The following is a 19791-nucleotide window of genomic DNA, read 5'->3' on the forward strand; positions in this document are numbered from 1 at the left end:
TGATTTTTTTAGTGATCTCAATTTCCTTCTGGAGTTTCTGGGCGTCGGTAATTTCGTGGTACGTTCTGATTAAGTATGAATTTATCGTGTAATATTTTGGAGAACATTAATGAAATGGCCATAAATCGGTCAAGCTACATCGGCACAATTTCGTCTTTAAACATTCAATGACATTTTGAGAAATGTACTGAAGGCTTTCATTACCTATGAAAAAACCATGTGTTCATTTTTGTATTATTTTTTGTTTAATTTTATTTTTTAAATTTATTTTTCCTAGTTTTTGGTATTTAAAGGAGTTGTTCGTTGCAGATCAAATAGCTTCCACCTGGCCAACATTTGTGCCAAATTTGAGCGTGATCTGTAATTTAATGTATAAGTCGTACCATTTACACGTCACGAAGCCACCACGGACACAACCATCCAAGCTCAATCCCAGGCTCGTCCTCCTTTACCTCCCTTGTCTTGAGCCTGGGTTCAAGGTTGACAGCCATCAAGCTTCGCCAAATATATAAATAATGAATTCAAGCAGCACTGTGATACAAGTTCAATCAAACCAAAGCCATCCAAGGGAACCCAAGGGAAACTTCAGTTGCAAACAAGTTTGCCGCTCGATCAGTTTGCATCGTGTCGCCCCAACTAAACCGGGGTATGTACAAAACTTGGACCGAAACAACTCGGATCGCTGATTTAAATAATGGTGACTTTGACTTATACCCCGTTCTGTGATAGTTACCATTCGTATTTAAATCAGCTGAAGTTCCACGAATTTTTACCCCAAGTTTTTGAGTTACTTTTTTGGTAAAAAAAAAAAAATACCTCTTAGTCCGCGCGTCAGGTATGCTATGGACGGGTCAATGGATGAGTAAGTGAGTGAGAGATGTATGTATGTCACACCAATCAGATTGGATCTACTATAAACAGCCAATCAAATTTCTTGTTGTAAAGGTAAATGGTATGTGAGAAGATTTGATCCCGACACAATTTAGAACGGCCATATTTATTCTTCTATAAAAGAGGAGGAAGTATTCATATATTGGGCTTACTTCGACATTTTCTGTGGGTTAGGCTGAGGATTTTATTTACGAACGAGATGAGCCTTGAGGTTTGAAACAGTTCGTAAGTTCGTAGTATGAAAATGCAACGAGATATTTTTATTTTTAGCTACAAAGGTAACTTGATACTTTTGTTTTTCACAAGGAGTAAAATTCAATCAGAGGTCACGAATCGTCGCTTCTAGTTCTTAGGACATGTTTTAGAGGAGACGAGACTATTTAGATTTAAAACAGTTCTAACGTTTACAATTGTAAGTGCAGGTGACGGTTTTGTTCTTGTTCATGCAAATATAACAAGATATTTTTATTTTTTAGTTACAAAGGGTAATTTGACACTCTTGTTTTTCACAAGGGAGTAAATTCAATTAAAGCTGACGAATCGTCACGACTTGTTCCCATGAAATGTTTGCTATTTTTAGTTACAAATGGTAACTTGACACTTGTTTTTCACAAGGGTGTAAATTCAATTAGAGCTGACGAATCGTCATGACTTGTTCCCATGAAATGTTTGAACAAACAAAACGAGATGTTGCTATTTTTAGTTACAAATGGTAACTTAACACTTTTGTTTTTTACATGGGAGTAAATTCTGTTAGAGCTGACAACTTATCGCCTCTTGTTTCCAGGGTATTAAACAAAAAGAAGCTAACATCTTTGGACAGTTTTTGTGTGTCTGCAGCAGCAGTATAATATTTTTAATTCATGGGCATTTTATGACATTCGTTTCAGTCCGAGATCTTTTTTTAAAGGTAAAAGACTACGTGGCGCCAAATCAGATTTAATCAGACTTAAAGTGCCAGCGAGGTTATTTCTCTTTCTTAGTATTTTTGGCGAAGTAGTGTTGTTGCGTTCTGTACGAGGTAAACTTATGACTCGTATAAAATGAGGAAAGTTTTCTCTTAACTTAAGTATTTCTATGCACAAATTTCTCTCTGGGGCTGGAAGGGCTATGTGGTCAGTAAGTGAGGGAGTCAAGCCTGTATGCGTCACACCAATCACAGTGTGGGTTGTATCAAATAACGAATCACATTGCCTCTTAGAAAATAGGATGGTATCTATATTAATCTGGAGATTTTACATTTTACATTGTTATATCTAGGGAGAATTACATATGAAAAGTATTTTGTGTGACGCTCAGCTGCTTACAACGCACACGCTGTCAGCAAAATGCCCAACACTAAATTGCGATTCGAGCGTTCGTTTTAGACGGGCTGATTTTGCTGACCGAAGCGAAAATTGTAGAAAGTACTCATCTGTGTTATCATGAAGTTACTTCTGTGGTTATTACAAACTGTGGCAGAAATGGTAAGAAATCTCGTCATGGCCTACGTATACGTTATCTCGAGGTTGGTTTGGAATATTTCGTATGGTAGGTGCGGTGTCATACAAGATGTTTGCTATGGTAATCGCATGAAAGAAAGAGGATGGCAGAGAAACAATTGTAGATCAGAGAGACGTGGATATTGGTAAAGCTGCAGATGATTTTAAGCTCACGTCTTCGATCGATTACAATAATTATTTAGAGGGAACAAGATGCCTTGTAAATGAGTTAAAAGGTGTAAGATCGAAATATTGTATTTTCGTGTGTAGCGAGCGGATGATGCAAAGGGATGACTGAAAGACGTAAGCTTAGATGTCGAGAACCTTCAAGAATCTGTCCCAAACTTACAGAAAAATAGAAAGATAAGATGCTTATTTGACAGAGTACTGGGGCTGTTCCAAGGTCGTCGATACTTAATAAGTTCAGATAAAGTAGTATTCGAAAAGAGCATGTCTGTTTTATTAAGTATTTCGTTGGGATATTAGCTAAAAAGGAGAAAAAGAAGGAAAAGAGTTGTTTTGAAGAATCGTTGTGAAATATTTAGGGACAACAATCATCAAAGGTTGTACAAAAACATTTAACTCCATAATGCCATTGAATGGAATCCGGGACCAGTATACGTGAATGAGTTACCCTTATCATAACTGTTAAGAGTCCACCGAGTACTGCTACCTCCAGGGCTTTTAAGTCACAAAAAAATAACTCTTGCACGCCTTGCGTGCCTATGTTTAATTAAGGTGTCTCAAACGCGCCCTAAAATACAGTTTTTGTTACGTGAATTCGATTTGAAGTATTTCGCGTAATTTTGACACCCAGCAAAATAACTTCTAGCAGAAAATTGCACGGTCGAGTCTTCCCTTCCCAGAGCTGCCAAGGTGTGCGAACACTCGTTGGAAACCTGGAGGTTACATATAAGACACATGAGACTGTAGTCTGTAGAGTTTTGCAAATTCTGTCGTTGTGTCTCCCTTTGAATGCATTCATCCTTGTGCCATCAGATCAAAAGTGTAGCAAAACCCTTAATTATCGGCATCACTTAAAATTGTTACATTTTACACTCGTTACCGTGGTTGTGTTTTTTAATAGTGGCTAACAAAGTGGCCGGCAAAATTATCGTTAATAAACCTTTTTCGCTTGGGCGGTTTGGGTTGATATTCTCTAGAGAATTGTTCTTTTATCCATCTTTAAATTATTTATTTATGTGCACACGACCATTTGAAAATTTGAAAAGAAGAATTCTCAAGAAATGGGGCAACAAACCACCCAGTCGAAAAAGGTCTGTTACTCCTCCCAAACATAAGAGGAAAACATTTGACCGTCAGGATTTTTAATAGCCATTTCCAATTTTTCTTAGCTTATTTGTTCAACGGGTTGACGACTCGCAAGTGTTTTGAGATCTTCAATCTCAAGGTTAGCTCCTCCAAATCCCATTAAAATATGTAAATTTCTCTGCGGGACGAGTGTAGCCGTACAAAAGAATAAGAAACAAACATTAAATCAGCCGGTTTAAAATATGTAAATTTCTCTGCGGGACGAGTGCACACGTACAAAAGAATAAGAAACAAACATTAAATCAGCCGGTTTGCATAATACAAACACAGTTAAAAAACGCCGTCTCGGGCTGACAACAACGGGAGAAATTCGTCATACGAGAAGGTATGTTTGGCGTGTTTTAATCTCTTTGCTATTATAGATAAATTTACGAACTTCACCCTGATAAATAATAATAATAATAATACATGATATTTTAAGAGGAAGCCTCCAATCACCATAAGGTGGTTTTCAGGAGGGTCCTCTGAGAAAATAAATGTTAAACCTTTAAAATACATTAAAATCTAAAATACAATAAAAAGGACAAAAACCTATGCGGTAAGCTAACTAAGATTAAAAACTAAAACAAGAATTAAAATACTACTAACTAAGGTTAAAATGGTTCAATAAAAACTGTTTCAGTTTGTATTAAAAATAGTTTTCGGCATCAGTTTCTTTAAAGCACTTCACCTTCACCCACCGTTGAAACTGTTACAGATCCCAATGTACTGAATTGCCTCAGGTCATTTTGCTGATGACAACTGTACATTGAATTAAGTGTACTAGCTGTTACTGTGGCAGGGCACATATCGTTTATGTCTTGAACTTAAAAAAATCACTTTAAAGTCCGATACCAAATTTAATCGAGACAAGGAGTTACAAGGCGCTCTATTTTTACGCACGCGGTGTTTGGTAGTATGAATTAATATGTATGTGTATGATATGTAAAATAATCAAATATGCCATTTGAAATGGCTAGGATCAATATAGCTTTCGCGGAGGTAGATTTTCTTTTTTTATTTTGTGACTTTCTTGGGTGTATTTAAATCATTTAGTGGGACTAGCTGCTATAGTTTTTCCTTAAGGGGAGTCGCGGTCTCACGATCAGTGCGGATCGACCGGTTCGGTTCGAGCCCTGATGAGCCACTTGTCTCATATACAGAGTAACTTATAGTGTATCTATGATATTGAATGATTACATGAGCAGACTAAAACTTTTGTTTTGAAATTGTGGGGTTTGTGTGTACCTTTTGAAAACCCCTGTCCCCCATCTGAAAGTAAGCCATTTTCTCTCACAGCCCCCGATTTTATGGTAGACAGATTTACTTCACAGAGACTCTGATAGTGAGTTATATTGATCAGAGGAGAGACTTCGGTAACGCTTCCTTGTTAATTCCAAGTTATTTTCGCCTATCCATGGATATCAGTATTACAGTCGGACGGAAGTCCTGTGACAAATGGATTTCATCACGTTTTCTGTCAGACAATGAAATTTTATATTACACTGTAACAAAGTTACCTACCAGATTGCGTTACCTTGTCTCACATCACGAGATCCTCAAAAGCAATTTAGTCCCATCTCATGATTCAAAAATATTTGTACTACAGTTTGTTCTTGATCCGCGGACACTTAAGACGATGCAAAATTCAAAGGAGAGCGAAACTCTAACAAACAAGTTAGGCGGCCTCAACTATAGCAATGATCTTTGGGCTTCATATAAGGTGAGAATGTTATGATACAGTTTGCCTAGTTATAATTTGACAAAATATGACGTTCACAACAGGCTGGATCATGTGTTTGCCACTATGATTGCATTTTTCTCAACTTACAAGCTCTGTAAACTAAATACACTTGGACGGTCTGAGATTAATTTGATTCTTATATAAAAATTTATCTGTCAGATCGTTTAGTAAAGCATATCTACAACTCGATACATCTCTAATTTCTCACTAAACGTTCCGGTTAGACTCATGTTCTTGACTAGTTCAAGACAGGTCTCCCTGACTGGTTTACAATCCGTCAATGTGCTGGTTTTTCTTTACAGCTGTGTGAGAGCTTCATTTCAAACTGTGTTTCTGATAGTGTGGGTTAGCCTTTTTCATCTTCATAATGCTCTCAAACGCAAAATTCGTAAGGCAAGTCTGGGCCGAGCTGCGCGAGCGGTGACGAATACGGGAGTCCATGAGAACGCGATACCCTTCTTTGAATATCAGGGGCAAATATTTCAGACTCACAGACGGATATAAACAGAAACAAGTGAAAAGGATACTTCACTACTCATGACATAAGAAGCCTACGAGATTTCGAGATCAGTTTAAACGTGTCCGAGATATTCCAATGAATGAGTTATTGGCACGGCTCCGGTGAAAGTCTACAAATACGATCGGGCCACTGAAAGGGACTATATCTATAACGCCACATCACGCCACGTATGGAGACAACGACAAGAATAACAACAACAACTTTATTTGTACCCTAGCATCTACATTTTCAGATGAGTTAATAATAAAGTACAAAAATAAAGAGAGTACTGGCTGCCCTATATAACCATAAGGGGCTAAAAAAAAAACAACAACAACAACAACAACAACAAAACAGAGAGAGCAGCCATACTTAAGAGCACAACAATATATAGTTTTAGTGTCAGGTAAATGATATAGAATGCACGGTCAACACACACGCACATACACTTGAATAAACTCGCACTAATGTATTTTCAAAGCCAGAAGTCAAAAATAACTTTTAACAACGCCAGAAAATAATTTAAAATAATTTTCAAGATAAATAGGTTTTAACTTATTTTTAAATTGTTTAAGAGCTAGGAGCTTAACATCACCGCTAATGCTATTGCAAATTTTGGCACCTTGAAATGTTATATTTCAAAGTGTTCGGTTAGGAAAAACGGCGAGCGAAAAGATAGGGGTAGTGGGGGAGTGTGACGGACCAGTCCGCTCTCCTATTTCCCGGGTTTTTCTCGCGCTTCGCCACTTCTGCATCTAAATGACAAACCTAAATAGCTAGGTTAAAAATGCGTTGTCAAGGTCTGATTCCGAGAACATAACACGTACCTCGGAATTCTGCAAAGTGTTTCTAGTATTTTCGTCTTTGTTTACCATTTTGGCTATATGAACAACCCAAGGGCCGAGGGGTCCCTGAAATAACCAAACAAAGATCATGCGCCACGTCACACGTCGAAAATCACGCAATTTGCCATGTCACGGTAGTAGTCTGGACCCAAGTTTGCAGGTCGTTCATGAGAGAAGTGGATCGTGTATTTCATCGATAAATATTTCATTTACCCCCTTTTGACTAATTCCTTGGAGACATCACTTTGTAAGAAGATCATGGTAAGCTCAAAGATATGATTAAACTGGTGAATGTGTTTTTCTTGCCGCGATCAAAGCCACGAGTGTTGATCTGTTTGTTTGTAGGCGGAGCTGCGGAAGGCGGCGGACCCAGTGGTTGAGTTCAAAACATTAGCTCGTAGAGACGCCTTTGAGCGCATGGACCATGAGTTGAAACTCTTGTTTGACACAGTACCAGATGACAGAAAAGAGGTAATGTCTTGCCGTACGAAAGTTAGAATTACTTGTGCGAATTACTCGTGGATGAGCGGCCGTCCGCCCTGACTATTTGTTCTGCTTCAGCTAGTTGGGTCATTAGTTGGTGTGTAAGGGAGCTTAAAGGTATTGAGCGATTCTTGACTGTCTTCATCTCATCAAGTAAGCTCTAAACGTCACAATTAGTTAACAAAAGATACTTATAAATCAGGTAGTGCAAAAGCCTCTCGATGTTAATCAACAACAAAATCACGCTATCAAACCACAGCAAACGATAACAAAATTCCTTCGTTCCATCGTTGTATTGTTCCATTGTTTTGTAAGTACTTACATAACCGTATCAAGAATAATTATAGCAAGCTGTAACCTTGTTAGCTATCCGCAGGGAAAGAGCCTAAGCCAGAAAACAAATGAAGGGGGTTTGGAGCTAAGATTTTGTCTTCCACAGAAACTTGATGATGATGGGCCGTTAGGCTCGCGATTTACAAATGATTTAGCTTTTCTTGTGCTTCGAGTGATTTAGTTTCTCTTGAGCTCTCCAAACATCCCACATGGGTTTATTTTGCCATTAAAGCCCTAGAGAGTGTGGTCAATGACTTAATTAAAGCATTATTAACTTTTTCGCCAATCAACATGCATGTACAATTCAACCTATGTTATAAACATTTAGTCATTGTTCGTAAGGTATGCCTTTTATTTTTTTGTCTCAGGAAGCATTGTTGAACATAAGTGGTTTCAAAGAGTTGTTTGGTAGGTTTCTTGAAGAAACAGGTCCATCAGTACAATGGGAGAAAATAAAGCCTCCTCCTGAAGGATCTGTAAGTAATTTAACACGAAATACTAAATAAATATGTTTCAGTCTGTTTTTTTTTTTTTTTATTGAAATTTTTTTTTGTTTAGCCCAGTTTTCATCATTTCTTAGTTCTAACTGTAAACTGAATTAAATTATTCAGTATGATTATTTGCAAATTTTGAGGATTAAAGAAACATTTGGTTACAAATATTTTGGTGAAAAAAAATTATGTATCTTTCCTATGGGGGCACAGTAACGAATCCTGCAATCTAATGGTCTAGATTTTCCTAACTCTGACCATGGTCACAGAAACATGTGTGATGTGTGTGAAAAGGGTCAACAATTTATTATGTAAGTGATTCAGAGAGAGGAAAAAATAGATAAGTTATCTCCCAGCATATGGCCGGTCCATGTAATGAAAAACTTTGACCTCAAACTTGAAAGTGCCCCCCTCTCCTATGGCCTTGGGATTTTCAAGACCACAGTCACAGTTTTTTACTATCATACTTTCCAGCGAGCAAATAACATATATAAGATAACAGTTGAGTTTGTTTTTGACTGAGATATGGTATACAAAAAGGAACCCTTCAAGTGCAATAGGTCTTTTGCATGATTATTTCACATGCTCAACATTCTGTTGCATGAAATTTTCTCACAGCTCTGACACTTTCGTGATGTTGTTATGTGTGTGTTCTTTCATCTTTGCTGTTTTGAGAATTTGTTCATGATAAAATTAACAATTTGCAAGCAAGGTTTGGTGAAAATTACCTTGTCTGATGACAACATCTATGAGAGCTATTGCCTTATAACTCGCACTACATAGAACAGTTTTAATAATTTGAGTGTCAAAAAGTAATTGGTTTTGCATTAACTACACTACACAATTGGCTTAAAAAAACCCGTACCACTTTTTCATCCAATCAGAAGTAAAACAAAACTCAATTGTAACTCACTTGCACTTGCTTATTTATGCTTCACACCAGCCACATGTAATTACTTTGAGTTTTGATTGGTTTTTATTTATTTATTTATTTATTTATTTACTTACTTACTCAAATTCAATTACACAGGTGATCAAAATTAAATGAAATATTTACAAGTATAAAAAGGAGATCTGAGTAATGAAGCCAGTTTATACAGTTTCTTTTCTCTGTGTCCTTTGTGATTAGCTAGTATTAGAGCTATTACTTTGGTTTTGGTTTTACAACAATCAATTAAAAACTGCTCTATTCAATGATTTATTATTAATACATGTAGTTGCAGAGGTACGGTCAACACATAAACTGTTTTAAGGAACAAAAAGCCTATTTTAGATTCAAATATCATGTTATAGTCTTGTTTAAAGCTACTAAAATTTATAGCCATGTTTTTTATCGACCTTTCAACCGGTTTGCAGGATGAGAATCTAAATGGTGTGACATTCTAAATGGTGTGAACCTAAATGATGTTTCATTCTCTGAAAGCTGGATTTTTAAAGCTCACTTTTCACTGAGTTGCCTTCTTGTATTATCTTCTTCAGATTGTTAGGTACGATCAAATACCAGAAGTCTCTGCTAGCGATATAAAGGGTGTTCTTGATAAACTTGTGGTGATCAAGCTCAATGGAGGTCTAGGGACAAGCATGGGTTGTACTGGTCCTAAAAGTCTAATCTCGTTACGTCGTGATATGACCTTCCTGGACATGAATGTACAGCAAATTGAGGTGAGACATTTTAAGTTCCAAGGTTGATCAACTAATTAACTCACCTTGTAAATGCAATACACCATAAAAACTGCTGATGAGATTAAAAAAAATTATTGGTTAGTGAAATGAGACATTGTGTCCTTTGCAACCCTTATTAGAGCTGTCGCTCAACACTTCACCCCAGTATCTTGTCTTAATGAAGACTTGCAAACATTAAATACCATTAAATTATAGACCGAGGAAATTACCTAACAGTTATTTCTTTTAAGTATCCTCCAACACTCTTATTTTTTTTACATTTTACCCCACAGCAACTGAATAAGAAGTATGGCTGTAAAGTTCCCCTCGTCCTGATGAACTCCTTCAATACACATGAGGAAACTATGAAGACACTGCGGAAATACAGTGCATATAATGTCGAGATAAAATGTTTCAATCAGAGTTGTCATCCACGTATTGTGAAAGAATCTTTGCTTCCTTTGCCCAGGGTTATGGGCATGAAGGAATTCAACGTTGAATGGTGAGTGATCAGTGAGACACTGAAGGGATGAAGGTAGAGAGGTTTCCTTCCTTCCTTCCTTCCTTCCTTCCTTCTTTTCTTCCTTCCTTCCTTCCTTCCTGCCTGCCTGCCAACCTTCTTTCCTAGCTTCCCTGCCTCCTTCTTTGCTTCATTTCTTCCTGCTTGTCTGTCAGACTGTCCACCTACTTTGAATCTCTTCATTCCTTAATTTGTGGTGATAGTATTAAATCTAGTGGGCTTTAAGTTATAGCTTTCAGTCGTAATATCCTTTTATTTTCTTGTTTAGTTTCAACCCACCAGGTCATGGTGATATTTATCGCTCATTCTACAGTTCTGGTCTTCTTCAAAAGTTCATTGATGAAGGCAAAGAGTATATGTTTGTCTCCAACATCGACAACCTGGGAGCCACTGTAGATGTAAATATCCTTTCAAAGCTGTCATTGGCAAAACAGTTATCTGTGCTGGGAATGTTAGGTCAATACCGGCAGGTTCGCTGCAGTGATGTAATACAACTGTGCTTTCATATAGCTTACTTGTTTTATATGTAGGTGCAGCAGTTTCTAATCTATGATGTTTACCACCATCCCCAGAAATGGATACAGTAAAAGTTACGTCATGCTTAAGTTTACAAAAGTTAAATTAACCTGGTGATCAGAAGTAGTTTAAGTTGAATTGTCTTTTATATGGAGCTTAAAATCCCTTGGTGTTAACAGTATGCTCAAAAAACAGAAAATTGATGGAAATAATTTACAAGTTGTGTAAAAACACATAATAACTCGCGATAGATTCCTTAACTAATTTCAGATATTCTGAATTACATGGAAAATCCTGCAAGATCCCCAGCACCAGAATTCCTGATGGAAGTCACTGATAAAACAAGGGCTGATGTCAAGGTACTACTGTGACACATTTATTTACATTGATGATTACTAGGGGATATGTAATGCCTCAGCCAATGGATCAAAAATGCAACAACTGCTTGCAAATGCCATTGTTGTGTCCCTGTTTGACTGGTCAGGCCTGCCTTCAAAAATTACATGTTGAGAGATATGATGCTACTTTATCTCATTGCAAACGTAAACTGAAATTCATTAGGCGAGAATAATAGTAAATGATTTAAATAATGAAACTCTTGCAGGGAGGAACACTTATAGAATATGAAGGAAAACAAAGACTGCTAGAAATTGCGCAAGTTCCTAAAGAACATGTAAGTACTGAAATGTGAAGAATTCAGGGCTTGAAAAAAACTTGAATTCCAGCTTGCCTTTGAGACAAGTAGCTCTCAAATTTTGCTTGCCCTGGACAAGTATTAGTTTGCTCTTTTAATGATTTAGTCTACAGATGATTTCCTTCATCCCTTGCCCACCTGGCAAGTGGGAATGAAAGGTTGCCTTCCCAGAAGGAAAATCTACTTGTCCGAGACAATGGGACAGCACTTTTTTTTCCGAGCCCTAAAGAAAACTTGATGTTAGCCATTTTCCTACTTTTCTGTGCTGCATCACATAATAAGCGTTTAGAAGAGCTTCTTTGTGATGACAGGTTGCACTCTTATGATTTTTTACTTATAATCACTTTATATTCTTATGGTAACTTATTTCATGTATTTCCACTGATGGACACACACAAAAAATGAAAATGTGGAAATCTGAACCCTTTGTAAACAATTCAACTATTTTGCAGGTTGATGAATTCAAGTCAGTTAGCAAGTTTAGGTAAGTTAAGACTGCAAGGTACTACTTTGGAATGGTTTTTTGGTACAGCTGTACTCATTAACTGCTATCTTGCATTCTTGTGCAAGACACTTCACCGTGACAGTTGTACTTCTCTCATATAATTTCAATCAAGGAGTTCGTTTGGGTGTGACAAGCTGTTTGGGGGTATGTGAGCAGGGCTTGGGGGTGGGGGGCTCAACAGAAAACGTGGAGGTAACTTTCAGTGGACTAACATTCTGTCTAAGCTACAGAGGCTGCCAGTACCATTAGTGGTGGCCTTGTGGACTCTGTTGCAGGTTCAGTGTAGTCTTGTCCTTTCACTCAATATGCACTTTGTGTAATATCTGTTATGATTATTCTGTACCATTTTATGTTAATCAATTTATGTTTATAGGATCTTCAACACAAATAACTTGTGGATGAAGTTGACTGCTATAAAAAGGCTACTGGAAGAGAAGAAAATGCACATGGAAGTTATTGTTAACAACAAGGTGAGGGACGATGTTTCAATTAGCAGCACATACGGTCCAAACTTATTTGTTCAACAGAAAGCTTGATTAAGTAATGTTATTTTGTGATTATTGACTTTGAAAACGTAGATTAATTTTGTTGCCTTTGAGAGGAAGAAAAATTTGTACAAGATACACCCTCTTCAGTGAAGATGCAGTGTTTCCCATTCTGATGTTACAATTTCCATTACAAGAGGATTTCCTATAGACTTGATAATAAATAACCTATATGAGTAATAACGAAGAGGCAAGATTTGCTGTTACTCCGAGTTTCGTGCTTACGCACTCATCAGACAGTATTTAAATACTGTCTGATGAGTGCGTAAGCACGAAACTCGGAGTAACAGCAAATCTTGCCTCTTCGTTATTACTCATATACTCAGCTCTACACTATATGTGTATTGAGCACTATTTTAATGGGATCTGCTACTTCCTCATATGGGTAATAAATAACCTAAAATATCTTATTTCTCTTTTTTTATTAGACCCTTGATAGTGGAATGCGCATCATTCAACTGGAGACAGCTGTAGGTGCTGCCATGAAGAACTTTGAAGGAGCGCATGGTAAGATCAAAATTAGAATTCTCCCTGCTGTTTTTCATACATTTCTTTTGTTTTCAGTGATAAAAATTTCTTGATACATCAAGAGTCACTATTTGCATTGTCACGCATGATCGCTAACAATTTCACAATCACGTTTCCTTTCCTCTTCACTCATGCAGGTATAAATGTGCCTCGGAGACGTTTCCTTCCGGTCAAAACTTGTTCAGATTTACTATTGGTCATGTCAAACCTGTATGACATGAATGATGGCCGACTTGATCTGAGTCCGCTGAGACAGTTTCCGTCTGTGCCCATAGTACAGCTCAGTGGTCCATTTTTTAAAAAGGTGCGTGTGTTTAACTCATAGTGTTTCTACATTAAAACTTTCAATTTATGTTTTTCGAAGTATTGTAATCCAGATATAACACATGTTGGTTGCTAATAAACTAAATTTATCCTTTCATTTTTGTAAGAATGTTACTCTAACACCCGGGGTCTAACGTTAGGACACCATATTTCAGATTGAAGACCCAAGGTAGCTAATCCATAGAGCAGTTTTCAGTTGAGTGTTGAAAGTAATCAGGCAATTACTTTGGTTTTGGTTTTGGTTTTGATTTCACTACGGTTTTAGATTGGCTGAGTAGTCTGAAGGATATTTTAATCAGTCTTCTAACACCAGAAGTTCCCTTACTTAAATATCTGTTACTTATAGGAAAAATTTATTTATGGGCGTGTAGAAGGAATAAAGAACTTCCAAGTATATGACGTTTTCAATCAAAAGTCAAATTAAAGTATGAGACTGAAAAATACATCTGTACAAAAAATAATAATTTAGATATGTTTAGGAAGAAGTGGGCAATATAAATACTAGAATTAGTTGAATAACTTAGAATATGTTAGGCTCAAATAGGTGTGACTTTGCTATGTAAACTTGTTCGTAGTGTGTGTACGTGAGTGAGTGTGAATTAGTGATGTTATACCGTAAGTCCTGTTTATTATGTATAGTAAAGTAGTAAAGTATTGTAATGAAAGTTGTGTAAATAGTTGTGTGCATTGCAATAATAATAATAAAAAAATAAAAATAATAAAAAAAAAGATTGGCTGAGTAGTCTAATTGGTAAGTTATTGGTTTGGTTTTGGTTTTACGACACTCAACTGAAAACCACTCTATAACTAGCTTAAAACCTGACAAACTTTTCACCTCCTGGTAAGGATTAGTTTTGTCAATAAGTCAGAATATCTCACGGTGTGGAAGGAACGGTGGTGGTAGTAGTAGATGTCAAGCTTAGTAGAGATATGAGAAAGTTTATTTTTTATCTAATATATGATTGCTTCTAGCCTGCTTGGCAGGCCGCAGAAGGGGAAGGAAAAGGTCAAAATGAGCGCGGGACTTCCCCTACCATCACGCGCTTTGCATGCTCGTTTTTTCCCCTTTCCCTCCCCTTCGGTCGCCTGCCACACAGGCTAGATTGCTTCAAGTACCCTGTGCAGCATTGTGTGATCAAGAAGAATAGAGACATGTTGTCAGATGAAAAATCAAAATCACTCAACTTCTCAGTGTTAATATTAACCACTGGTGTTACTGACTCTGGTTAACTTTAGTTATCTGTAAGACTACTGTGAGAAAATTGCTGTAAGCTTTATTTGACCATCTCTGTCATTTCATTGGTCAATAGGTGAAGGATTTCTTGAACCGTTTTGAGACCATCCCAGATGTGTTAGAACTGGACCATTTGACTGTGTCTGGTGACGTCACATTCGGCAAGGGTGTGTGTTTGAAGGTAGGTCTTATTTGTCTAGTTGGAGAACCGCTGACCAAGTTGTCTGTCGTGAGAAAATTGCAGGGCAACTGGCAATCGGAAGTACTTTTGCTTTACCGGAAGAAACTATTGTACACATAGGTAGTTGATAAGTTATTTTACATACTCAAGGTTTAATTTTATGGAAATGCGACTCCATCGATACTCAAACCCAGTACGATAGATTAGTCAGCAAGTACCATACCCAGTGGACCACAAAAAAGTATATAAAAAATAAATAAAATAACCTTTATTTATCCTCGGCAGTGTTTATAGCTCAAAGGCTAGTGGGGTCAACAAACAAGCATAAACAAACAATTCAAATTGAACATAACATTATTATGCATTGACTGGCCGGAGGCAAACCAGTTGACTATTTCCAAGCATGGCCGAGGGTTTGATCTCGGAGGTGTGGTCAGAGTGGAACTCGGACCCGGGACCGCTGGATTTCGAGTGCGACACGCTGACCACTCAGCCTCGCTGCCTCCACAAACTAAGAGAAAGGGCTTGTTAGCCGGTAAAAGGAAACAAAAGCGTACAGTTATTTATTTCTTTGATTTTATTTATCTTTCCTTACAGGGCACTGTCATTATAATTGCCAATCACGGTGATAGGATCGACATTCCTTCAGGAGCCGTTCTTGAAAACAAGATCGTGTCTGGAAATCTTAGAATCTTACAACATTAAAAGAAAGCCCCTGTTACCTCCAACATGAACAACTGTCTCTCTTTCACTCTTCCTCGTCTCTACAGCAACTGCATGACAGGGGGTTGTGCGTAACCAACTGTAGTGTTAGTAGGCTTGTGAAATGTAATCATTGTTTAGTTGTAGGTATTCCTTGTCTAATGTTAAATGGTACTGGCTATGTACCCTGCGAGCGGAGCACCCTTTGCATTGTAATCATCTCTGCTCCGAGTGAGGGGAAACGGCTTTACTTGCAGGTTATTAAAATAGTGAGTTTAGGTTTTAATAGGTGATGTGATTGCCATTAATCATATTCTTTGGATAGTCGGATTTTTCAATGTTGTTGCTTCTCTGATTAATTCGTAATTTCTTTACTTTTTTTTGCAAAATAGGTCAAAAAGTGAGTTATTGAGAATCAAGGTGTTGGTAATGTGAAGTGTAGAAAATTTGCCAGAATAACATCAGTAACATCTCTTTTTTCTTCGTCCTATTAAGAAATACTCAAGTTTGCTAGTCTCGAGAATTAACGAACTGATCAACAACGTGAAATTGTCTTGATATTTAACACATTTTCACAACTAATACAGTGAAAATGGATGGCGGTCAGTAGCGAGAATTGGGGCTTTTAAAAAGGGTTAACGAACTGGGGGCACATTTTATACTATGTCTCAGTTCTCATTCAATTATAGTTTCGTATAATTTTACAGATAATTAAAAGGTTGTTTCAAAAAGGAGCAATAGTCGACAAGGAAACAAGCTGAGAGAACTAAAAGAGACCATAATCTGCTTGTCAAACAAGCGAAACTCTCATTGATCGTTGTGAAAATTTTAGCAAGATCAAAACCGTGGAGAGTAGGTAACAAAGGACGAGAGTTTGATGTGTCCATGCTTCTTCTTGTTTCATGTGCCTTCACGTCTGTGCCTGATAGGGCTTGTATTGCACCCTGCAATATCGTTCATACCATAGTTGAAAAAACTTATAACCGAGGTTATACGTAGAAAGGAATCGTAACATAAAAGATGTCGATGAACTTATATATATCATGTCATTATTTATAGTGTAGTAGTGAGCCTGATGTTTTATTGTTAGAGAAAAAAATGAACATGCATTTTAGCTCGTGATTGCAAAATCACATAAAGTTCATATGGTTTTGTATTTATGTGCACAGTTTATTTTGTGTTTACAATTCTTAATTTCGCTAGTTTACATTCTAAAATGTTTATCTAAATTTCCTCTTATTACGATTCTTACACATGAGTTCTCCGCAAAGTCGCCAGAAGGAAGCCCATATCACTAGGGTGTTTTTCCGCGGACAACGGAGAAAGCGTTCAGCCTACATAAAAACACGCACCAATGTAAAATCTTCCATTGTACCTGAAGAAGGCTGGTTTGGCCAGCCGAAATATAGTACACCTTCAAAAAATCATTCTACGTTGTGTCGGTTTTTGCTTTTGTATTCTTCGTTCAGCCCAGGGCGTTTTGGCGGCACCAAAATAGTGACGAGAAGTGAAATATTGCAGGATTTTGTCATTGCGGGTCACTCTTCGATAGAGAATAAATGATAATCCGAGAATGCTCATTGCGTCGAAATTCCGACAATAATTGGCAAAACTAGAAGTTATATTTCGGTAAGAACTAATGAACTATAACATCATCAGACTGGAATATTTCGATACCCTTGCTACACAGGCCAGGGCTATTGCAACCTTGTTGATTGAATAACTCCGACGACATGTTCAATAATAGGGGCTGCCGTTACAAACAAAACATAAATTCAAATCTAGGTTAATAACGGTAGGGCAAAGAGGGGTATGCAGAATCGGACAGCACAGAACGCGCGCTTACAAGTGTGTGGGGCCCGATTGAGTAAAATAGAGACTGGGATTTAAATACTCTTTTTCTTTGGCCATCGTAGCTCAGTAAGAAATAGCATGGAAACTGCGGTGACAAACATGACAATGAAACGCATTTTGGAAAACAAAATTCATTAACTTGACTTTTAGTATGTTTCGACATACATCTTCAGAAGTGACCGTTTGGAATAGAAGTAACAACTAAATTTAAATTAAAGATAAGTAACTAATTAACAATAACAATGACAGAAGCTGAGAAAAATTTGCATATTAAAAGATGCAAACTAATAAAGATAAAGCTTTTCGCTGCTAACATTATCGTTTAGGGTAGGTTTCAATTCCCTAATTAGTAGAGTCTCCTTCAGTCTTGCAACGAGTATCTGACCGACCTTTTGCCAATATATCACAGTGGTACCATTTTAAGTTGTGGCCAGTTGACGTGACGTGGTCTGCGATAGCAGACGCATGACAGCTACTTGTGATCGCTTTAAAATGTTCAGTTTTTCTGTCATGCAATCTACGTTTTGTTTTTCCAATGTAGAAATCCTGGCAGTCCCAACAACTAGCCTTATACACAACTTTTGACATTTGGGAACGGTTGACCCTATCTTTATATCTTTATCATTTTGTTTTCCAAAATGCGTTTTATTGTCATGTTTGTCACCGCTGTTTGTATGTTATTTCTTATTAGGCTGGGATTTGCCCATTTTTCGCTGGGAAAGTGAGATTTGGGTCACTGGGTAAGAGAATCACAATTCACAAAGAAAAAACGGCAATTGAATGGGACTGGAATATGGGGGAAAATAGGTTGGAATATGGGATTTTGGTTGGGAATTGAGACTTATTCCGCCCCCACTTTCAAGACCCTCTTGTGTGGTTCCCTGTTGTTCCATCTTTAAAATGCCACGTGAACCAACATTTGAACGATTTGGATTTAATCATAACTCCATGAAAGAAATGCCAGTTTACAATTTCGCCATGGTAGCGTTGTCCTTCATATGTTGTCAAAATTTTAGAAAATCTCAGACTCGCCTGCTGTCTACACATGCACATAAAACAAGTCCCAAATGAAAAAAAATAATAACAATAATAATGATGATGATGATAATAATAATAATAATAATAATATACATGAGCAGTGTAGTTAAAGTGTAACATCAGTGCAAGATGTGTAACACCATTGCAAAAACTCGCCTGCTGTCTACACATGCACATAAAACAAGTCCCAAATGAAAAAAAAAATAATAATAACAATAATAATGATGATGATGATAAGCAGCAGTCCTGTCGGGAGACTCAGAATTTTTCTTTGTTCCACGCTCGTGTCATGTTGATTAATTCACCTTCACATTTCATTACCGAGCTTAAAATTCACCATCTTTATTAACTTATCACTACTCACGATGACTTCGATAGCGTTGATCCTAGCAGTATGCAGGACACCTGTCATACATGAACTCAGTTAAATGACCTTGCTCTCCATGAGTTCGCGTAGCTCAGTGGATAGAGCGCCCGCCCGGTGTTCGGGAGGTCATAGGTTCGATTCCTGTTGGGGACTCAGAATTTTTCTTTGTCCCACGCTCGTGTCATGTTGATTAATTCACCTTCACACCATTGCAAAAAGTGTAACACCAGTTCAAATTACACATCGTAATTCTGGATTGTGATTGGCTGAAAGACAATAGGAAATTTTCTAAGCAAATGATATCACGTAAAATGATGACGAATATTTTGTGGAAACTTTGAAAAACGTTTTCTCGAATGAGAAAAAAATGCCTTTAAGAAAGATCTTCCGTCACTTCCTCCACGCGAATTTTTTCATGTTTATATTATTAATGAGTAATCATACGGTTTTTCTCGTTCAGTTTGGAATTAATTTGCACTTGTTAGTTTTTCACAAAGCTGAAATTGCACTCGCCGAAGCGGCTCGTGCAATTTCAACTTTTTGAAAAACTCACTCGTGCAAATTAATTCCAAATTGAACTCAAAACCGTATGATTACCTATACTACTACTAATAATAAATAAAATGAAATAAAATAAAATAAAACAAAACAAAAAGTGCGCTTGGCTTGTCATCGGCAATTCACATGGGTGGAGCGGAAATGGTCTCGGGTCTTGCATCACGCAAGAATCGTGACAAAGCACGATTAAGCGCTCAGATCAGTAAATTCTTCCGACATAGTACATCATTAGAAATGTGCTATTTTTAACAATTGACTAGGGCCTGAGGTCAAAAACAACATACATTATCAAGAAAAAGGACCATATTGTCTGAACTGAAGAGAAATACCAGAACTAATGAACGAATCAGTGAACGAACCACTGAAAGACTTGGAAAGACTGGAAGAAAGGAGTGGGAATCTTGCCTTTATACGGACTGCCAGGAAAAAGACATTACGTCATTTTGTGGTCATGATAGCGAGGGCCACAAACTGACCAATGAAAA

At 37.3% G+C, this 19791-nt stretch overlaps 1 protein-coding gene across 1 annotated transcript; it reads left to right on the forward strand.

The window, feature by feature from the left end:
• The first annotated feature begins 5216 nt into the window (after window positions 1–5216).
• On the forward strand, window positions 5217–16645 carry LOC110042475 (UTP--glucose-1-phosphate uridylyltransferase-like). The gene is made up of 14 exons (XM_020747855.2): window positions 5217–5406; window positions 7117–7242; window positions 7956–8063; window positions 9558–9740; window positions 10034–10242; window positions 10529–10662; window positions 11047–11135; window positions 11381–11449; window positions 11923–11954; window positions 12349–12445; window positions 12949–13027; window positions 13186–13352; window positions 14683–14787; window positions 15385–16645. The coding sequence occupies exons 1-14, from the start codon at window positions 5323–5325 to the stop codon at window positions 15490–15492; spliced, it is 1590 nt and encodes a 529-aa protein (XP_020603514.2). The 5' UTR covers window positions 5217–5322; the 3' UTR covers window positions 15493–16645.
• The last annotated feature ends 3146 nt before the right edge of the window (window positions 16646–19791 follow it).

The sequence above is a fragment of the Orbicella faveolata genome, unplaced genomic scaffold (genome assembly GCF_042242905.1).
Source record: "Orbicella faveolata isolate gen_17 unplaced genomic scaffold, um_ofav_v1 contig_24, whole genome shotgun sequence".
NCBI lineage: Eukaryota > Metazoa > Cnidaria > Anthozoa > Scleractinia > Merulinidae > Orbicella > Orbicella faveolata.